The 8,373-nt window shown below is 42.9% G+C and overlaps 1 protein-coding gene across 1 annotated transcript in view; it reads right to left on the bottom strand.

Annotated features, from left to right (window-relative positions):
* Positions 1-726: 726 nt before the first annotated feature.
* Positions 727-8,373, bottom strand: part of LOC117511215 (outer dense fiber protein 2-like) — a 31,671-nt gene continuing 24,024 nt past the window's right edge. The window contains exons 13-17 of the mRNA XM_034171212.1: positions 6,584-6,847; positions 2,659-2,759; positions 2,407-2,569; positions 1,841-1,966; positions 727-1,694 (exon numbers count right to left, since the gene is read on the bottom strand). Of these exons, the coding sequence (XP_034027103.1) occupies positions 1,548-1,694; positions 1,841-1,966; positions 2,407-2,569; positions 2,659-2,759; positions 6,584-6,847 (801 nt within the window). The 3' untranslated portion in view covers positions 727-1,547. The remainder of the gene's footprint in view (positions 1,695-1,840; positions 1,967-2,406; positions 2,570-2,658; positions 2,760-6,583; positions 6,848-8,373) is intronic.

Here is an 8,373-nt window from a genome sequence, read left to right as displayed (position 1 = left end):
AATATAAACCATGTTTTTCTGATTATCGGATTACTGAAGTGCATGTAAATGCGGGAGATCAGATTCTGGCAATTATCTGATTACAGGCTGCATCCCTGCTATAGACCGGCTCATGCATGCACAGCGGCTCTTTCAGTCATTATGAACACATGCAGATGAGGGATCATTTCACCACACGAGTGCACCAGTTTGATTACCTGTTCTTCTGAGCATGCACATGTGCTCCAGTTTGATCATCTGTTGTAAGCATGCTGATGTGCCACGTGGGTAATTTCAACACACACTTGCACGCCGGTTAGATTACCTGTCCATGCACACGTGCGCCAGTTCGATCACTTGTTGTAACCATGCACAGGTGCTACGGGCTGCATGGATCATTTCACCACACACTTGTGTGCCTGTTAAGGCTGCTGTCTCAGCATGCACACGTGCGCCAAGTCAATCATCTGTTCTAAGCACGCACAGATACTGTGGGCTGCGTGGATCATTTCACCACACACACGCTACACCCATTCTCCTCCAGCTGCTTCACTGTGGATGCATCCCTGCCTGTTTGTCTGACGCACTCAGTTTTTGGATGTGTACAGTTGTGCAGTGTTGTGTAGACTTGCATACAGTAGTGCAGTGTTGCACAGACTTGCTAAAAACTGCATACTTTCGGCATCCAGTGCTCTACTCCAAAAAAAAAAAAAAATTAAACGTTTAATTAAACATGGTTAATTTTTTCATCAGTCTCACGTACCCCTTTGTGTCCCTCAGCGTACTGCCACGTAGGGCAGCATAAACTCAGCATACAGCTGCTTAAGCTCAGCATAGTCAGTACGCCGCATTACACAACTCTAGGCCTGGTGTGAAAGGGGCTTAACCCCATATGACACTCATACGTTAGAAAACTATTTGGACTCCCCCAGTGCCTGAACAACATCAGGCTCAACAGCAGACACACATTTCCAGTCTGTCAGAGAAGCACTACTCGCATTCTGGACAGAAGCACCTGATGAGGCAAAAGTAGGGCCAAGGCCACCTACCAGCAAGGATTTAAGGACCTGTCCTGAGCTACCGGAAGGAGTTAGTGCAATGATGTCCAAAGACATTCTACAAAGGGCCAAGAGGGGGCAGGTTTTCTTTGCAATCACTGACTCCAGCAGGTGGTTTCACTGATTAACTGATTCCATCTGCTCAAAGTGATGTTCACTGGAGGTGGAAGGTTGGAAGTGAACCCAAGACCTTCTACCTGCTGCCAGCACAAAAACTACTCCATCGATTTTTGTGGAACTTGGTGGAGGGCTGGAGTTTGGGCCATGGACAACTATTAACTTTTCTCCTGGATCTGGTTAAGGCACAGAATTAGTGAAATGCATTTACATATTCAAAATCAAATGTTTTCAGCTGTAAACAGCTCTGAAGCAGATCCTGATCCCGTCCCTTATGGTATGTGGGGAACTCTGAAGCAGATCCCGATCCCGTTTGTTACGGTACTTTGCGTGGAACTCCAAAGCAGATCCTGGTCTCGTCTGTTACGGTACTTTGTGTGAAGCATGGTGTTGTTAGCTTGGCGGCAAAGAGTCACCAAACACGTTTCCATAGGAGGTCTTGAGCAGGCTGACGTAGTGCTGCAGACTGCGGTTTGTGGAGTGAGACTTCTCCAGACTGTCCTTCAGGTTCTGCAGCTGAGTCTGGAAGCAGCGCTCCATCTGAGGACCGCGACACACAAAACAGGAAGTTTCGCTCATTTATCCTTCAAGCATTTAATCTAAACATCAAAGTCCGTGAATCATTTATCGGTTTCGTATCAGTGATCAGATCTTTAACCGGGGACTAAAGGTCGCCGGGGACACACCTCATCTTTGCTGCGCTGCAGCTGACTCAGTTCCACTTTGGCTCGGCTCAGCTGGGTCTGCAGGTCTGAGGCTTTGGACTGAGACACTCTCTCTTTGGACAACAGTCTGGCCATGCTGTCATCCGCCTGCAGAGACACAACGTCTCACACTCACGGTTCGTGGTCATGTGATCAGTATTTAATAATAAACAACACAGTCTGATCCACACATCAAAACATCAAGCTCAACTTACAGATTCTAAAAACCCTTTTTATAAACACCCCTCCAAGTTCAGGGTGGTTTGGTTTCAGCAGCATATCTCCTGTTAGAGGAAACCGTTAAATGATCCACATGTGGACCAAAAAGATCATCATGGTCAGTAAGGCAAAATATAATGCTGGATTCTGGACACTGTGTGTCACATGATGAACAGTCTGTAAACTCCTCATGCACATACAGAGACATGGATTTGGAGGATAGATTTTTTGTTTTATTGTTCAGCTCTGCACAACCTTTAAGGGCTCAGACCCATCTGTGTGACCTCTCAGGTTTCAGACCCGTCTCACTGAGTTTTTAGGGGTCACACCTGTCTCTTTGCGTCATCCACGGTCTGCTGTAGCTTCCTGGTTAGGACGCTGCACTCGTAACCCTTCTCTGCCAGCTGCTGCTGGATGCTGTGGACAGAAGCTTCCTTTGTGGCCATCACCTGACGCATGTCTTGGTTCTCAACCTTCAGCTGTTCCAGCTTCCTGCGTGAAGCGACAAACCAACAGCTGCAGCTAAGAAAAATCTGTGACACATTTCTGTAATTTTGCTGTTATTTGTTGGCTTGTCTTACCTCTCCATGTTCTGAAGCTTTTCTTTGAGCAGGCTGTTGTCCTCGTGCAGCAGCAGGTTCTTCTGCTGAAACACCTCCAGCTGAGTTCCCTGCTGCTCCACCTGGACATATAAGAGTTAATAATTAGAAGGGCACTCAGAGTGTACAGACTTTATTCATAGCTCTAGTTCCATTTAACAACCCTGTACAACTTCCAGAGGAGAGAAACTGATAAAACAAGGTGGCACATGGAGAGCGCGTACCCCCCAAATACCCACATTTATTTACATTTTGCGTCAAGCTGTGCTCAGGCATGAAAGCAAAAATCTGAATTTTTTTTTCACAGCCAAATCATAAACTGTTCACAAGTGACCTATGTATAGAATTTTTTGCGATCACATCTTAGACTTTAAGGTAAAACAAGGTGGAGTCAGTTAAGAAAACAGCAAATTGTTCTCCTGCTAAACAAGATTAGATTTCATTCACTAACCACTGCTGCTCTTCTCTAACGCAGCATCATATTATAGAAAGACTTTATAGGGGGACAGATTTGCTACAGATCTCAGGCCTGTAGCCAGGATCTGAAACTGGGGGAAATACAGCACTTTCTCTGAGTTTTTGGGCAAATTACACACAACAAAGTGACAATGCAAAGAAAAAGTGACGATACAGTACAAAGTGGATGTACTGCGGTTTGTTTATGACCCGGAGCTCAAACGTGTGGAGGCAGTTGTGTAGGTGAGAGAACACAGCTACTCTGGTTAGCTGTGTAGGCTAACACTTACCGACACGACTTCTCCCATTTGCCTCATCTTCCCTTCTCCACTGGGAACCGAAAAAACCTGCACTTTTCGTGACTGCTTCGGTGATTGCAGCCGAAAACAAAACAGTACACCAGTGGTCTCCAAACTATTCTAGAAAGGGCCGAGAGGGTGCAGGTTTTCTTTGCAGCCACTGACTTCAGCAGGTGATTTCACTGATGAACTCATCCCACCTGTTCAAAGGGATGTTAATCAGTGAAATCACCTGCTGAAGTCAGTGGCTGCAAAGAAAACCTGCACCCTCTCGGCCCTTTCTGACCACTGCAGTACACCATTTTTCCCTTAGAAGTGACGCTGTGTGTGGGGAGAGACTAATCCCCGGACAGAGTGTGGGAGTGTCAGCACAAACCATTCGGCAGATGGGGGTTTCAGCGGAAACCATTTTAAACCAGCACGTCCACTACATGACAGCGAGTGTGCTTTTCAGTTTACTGAGCCGGGCTGAATGGTTTGTGCTGAAAATCACACACTCCACCCGGGGATTCTCTGCCATGTTCGTGCCGACTGTGGTCAAATCCCGCAATATCATGCAGGGGTTCAAACGACACTTTGCTGCCCTATTTTTTCACCCCAACGCCGCAAGTTTAGTTGTACTGCTTAATGTGTGTTGTATATGTCTATTTTCTTTAGTACATTTTCATCTTGTCTTTGCCTTTAACCAAAATTGATATCACAACCCATGTTTGTTTTTTAAGATTACTAACGCTGTAATATTTTCATATTTTTGGCTTCCCTCATCCTAATTGACCTGATTTTAAAGCTAGAACCCCAAACAGACCCAGTATTGCAGAGATTAGACATTATATTAAAAGAAGATATTGCTTCACAGCCTGCTTTAGTTATGCATAAAAGTTCAACTAAACTTGTTTTTATATGTCTCATCAATTAAACTTAGTCCAGAACCCTAATAAACCTTATCTCCCGAGTAATACTGATTTAAACATTTTTTGTTGTAAAAATTATATTATAATAATAAGCAGCAGAAATAGAATGACAACTGTCTTCAAAAGTGGACCTTTAATCAAGGGGTGTTGTGGATGGCACAACCCCCCCACAATTACCACCTGGATTCGCCCCTGGTTTGCAGCTTCTGAGCAGCAACAATCAAGAGTTTGTGTATTTATGTGGAATGCGTGACCTGATTGAGAGGTAAGGTTTTATGAGCGCATTTTACATTATTTTGTCCTCAGAAAGATTTTAGGCCTATTTTGGGGGAAAGAGTTAGTATGTCTTGTTAATGCATCACGGGTCTACAGCTTTGTTTTTAGTTTAGCCACAGCGTGGACACTCACAGAGACACTCAGAACAGACTTTGAAGGAAAAGAAAAGTTTAAAAATATGTTTGTAATACTCTGTACTCTGCATCATACAGTGCTGTGATATTCTAAAAATCTATTTTTAAATGTGGTAAATTTTATATCTTGCATCCAGCCTTGATTTTTCGTCAGGGCAGCATCAGCAAAACCTGCCTTTTGGTAGCCCAATTGATGGAAATCCATTGTAGTGATCGAGACATTTAAGCCCAGTGGATTTCCTAAGAATTTATCTACATATGCACATAAACTTTCATTAAGATCCATTCATAACTTTTTCAGCTCAATGTCACTACAGCTTTAACATTCTTCTGAACTCCAGATCAAATTAAAAATTACATAAATTATTTCCTAGGACCAGTGGTGGGCACAGTTCCCCTAATCCGCTAACTGCTAATTATCAAAGCTAACATTTTCAATAGCAGATTAGCTTTTCAGATAATGTTGAAAACCATCAGCGGACCAATTAGCTTCCGATAAATTTAGCTCCAATAACTTTTACACCGCTAACATATTTTTGCGGGCATAGTGAATAAAGCTTAACAGTTATCAACATTTGTAAAGTGTGAAATCAAAGATTTTAGTGCCTACCTGTTACATGTGTTGTAGCAGACAGACAGCTATGAATGGTAGAGCTCTATTCTCTGCAGGGAGAGAAGAGCTGACTACCAGAGGGAAAGAAACAGAGAGAAAAAAGATAATTTATTTTTAACACCATACAGACTTGGTGGCATATCACTGGAGTCATGGACAGCAAGACAGTTTTGACTTATGGTTTAAATTTTAAACAAACTAATTCTGGACAAGTTATTGAAATTAACATTATGTTTGTCATTTTACAAAGTGAAAATACCAGCTATATGTTTAAAGTAATGCACTAATTTTGAGGGTTTTAGACACACATGACGCAATGCATTAAGGGAACATTAGTTTCCTGACATCAGTAGTTGGTTACAAGTTACTGAAACGGGTGGGTTTTACAAATAAATCTGTATTTGTAAATATGTCATTTTTTTCATCTGTAAAAAAAAGGCAATTTGAAAACTGAAAATTCTGTTTGTTAAGTGATTCAACACTTTTAGCAAATGTGTGACACTTGGTGTTCACACTGCCATGAACACTGCCTTCTACTGGCCTTTAGATGGCATTGTGCATGGCACATGTTCATGCCAGTTTTTTTTGTTTTTTTTTTACTATTTTTAACCCTACCCTTAGTGATAATGTCAGTCATTAACTTTATTGAATTTTGTGTATGCTTCTGTGGGATTGTGGAGGAAAAACTCAGCCCACTCACTTTTTTGTGGTCCCATCATGGCTTCCGTAACAAAATAATTAACGTTTTAGTGATGCAGTTTTTTTTATTTTGCCATTTGTAACTCTAGCCATGGTATAATGGCAGAAAAAAAAATGGTGAAAAAGTGTAATGTGACCAGCTAAGCTTGACCTTCAGCTGCGTGTGGCACCGCTCTGCACATGACCAGTAACATCATGTGCAAAGCCTCTATAGTTGAAATTCTATTGTACCTTCAATAATCGTAAAGGTCCACGAGGAGGCGCCATTGCTCCATTTCAAGAACCATGGGACATGACAACAACCAACCTGTTGCTTATAGAGGTAGACCAGATGGCACTCAGATGGCATTGGTGGTCCTTCAAGGATCTTCGTGAAACCTGATTAAGCTCAAATTTAAACCCATATGCCCAGTTCAAATTTGAGTACAGGCTACTGCCAGACATGAGGACACACCAGTTTCTTATATGTTATAGCTAATTTCTTGTGTGCAAAGATAAAAATTGCAACCATGTGCTTGCCTTGTGTCTGAGTTCACCGAGGACAGAGTTATGGTCAAGGTTCCTCCTCTCGTAAGCATCGGCCTTCTCCTGTGCATCTCGGAGCTGCAGCTCAGTCCTCCTCAGCTTGTCAGGCAGAAGCTCCAACTCCCTGAGCCGAGCCAGCAGTTCCCCCCTGACCTGGTCCAGCTCCCCCTGCAGGCTGAGCTTCACGTCCCGTGCTTCCTTCTGCACCAAGTCCAGCTTCAAGCAATACTCCTCCGATTCCAGACGAGCCTGCTGGAGCTGCAAAGAAGGTGAATGTAACTGTACAACAACATGATGGTATACAATTAGAGTGAGTGCTGACTAAACAGAAAAGACAGCAGGATTTAATGGAGCCCGGCTGTGGGAACAAGCTAGTTACACAGAATACGCCTCCATGGTAACCTACGAGTCAATGCTTTCATGACACAGAGCCCCGGATAAATTCAGCCAGAATAAATTTCCTCTGGTTGCCAAACATCTTCTTTGTTAGCTTGCATGCACAGTAACTTTTTAATTCACACATTAAAACAACAGGAAGCACCATTAAGCTGGATGCCAACCCCTGTAACATCAGGAAGATCTGAATAACTACAAAGCGCTGAGTCTGAGAGAATAAATATACATAATAAATCACTCTCAAACTGAAATATAACCGAATAAAAATAGTGAATGACCTTCATCCTACTTGCCACTCAACTTGTTTATATTTTCTGGTACAGAAACATGAAACACTAATACGAGCTTCGTGGTACAGGGAGTCCCAAACAGGAAGTGCCAAATTTTGAGTTCACAGTGAAACAGGAAATGTCAAGTGTTGAACACTTCCTGGTTTGGGTGTAGCTGGGCTGCACTGGATTTCCCTGAAATCTGACTGGACACCCCAGGTGCCATCCAGAGATTGATATGTCACGGCACCACATGGCTGGTTGAAAAGAGCCATTTTGAAATCGGTGACACATACTGACTGCTAGGTCCATCCTGTACAGTAGTTGGTGCTGTGTTCCACAAAAAGATCTAATCCACCTTAGTAGAAGAAGAAGCCACTTTGAGCCAGTTTTGAATTTGAACTTATTGTCTGAACCACAGACTCCTAGTTATATTGGTGAGTAAACATTTTCTAATGTCTATAATTATCTTCATTAAACTCAAATTGATAGCAGATCTCTACAACTTCTTATAAGAAGACCTGAAAGTTCAGCTAATTTGGCCAAACTGTGCAGCCCTACTGTGAAGTAGCTGAAAAGTTAGAATCTGAATTTACATCAAGTGGCAGGGGGTTAAAAGGGGTGTAGTTGGGGGGAGGGGGTTTAGGGTTAGATTTTTAGCCATGCATACGCTCCTCAGAAACATTTACTGAAAAAAAAAGTTTGAAGGACCTAAATTACATGGTGAGAACTCTTTTCCAGGCATGTAAAATGCAAATAATGGAAATGCTTAAAATGGCAGTGACTAAGAGGGCAGTAGTTGAGGGCCTGAAGGTTTTTGCCACGATTATGCTCCCAGCATATTTACTGAAAATAAAGTGTGACAGACCTAAATGAGATGGTGAGGACTTTTCCAGTCATGTGAGAACGCAAATAAAGAAAATGCTTAAAGCGGCAGGGGGTTAAAGCCCCTTTCACACCGGGCCCACTTCGAGTTGTGTCATGCGGCGCCATGACGATGCCACGTGGAAGCAACCCAGTGCCGAGACGATGTAGCTCAATGCCACAACAGCGCAAGGGGCACATAGGACGAAGCAAATCGCACAGCAAAAATTAAACATGTTTAATTTTTTTTTTTGC

This window comes from Thalassophryne amazonica, chromosome 5, assembly GCF_902500255.1.
Source record: "Thalassophryne amazonica chromosome 5, fThaAma1.1, whole genome shotgun sequence".
Classification (NCBI taxonomy): domain Eukaryota; kingdom Metazoa; phylum Chordata; class Actinopteri; order Batrachoidiformes; family Batrachoididae; genus Thalassophryne; species Thalassophryne amazonica.
This window is presented reverse-complemented; position numbering and strand designations above follow the sequence as displayed.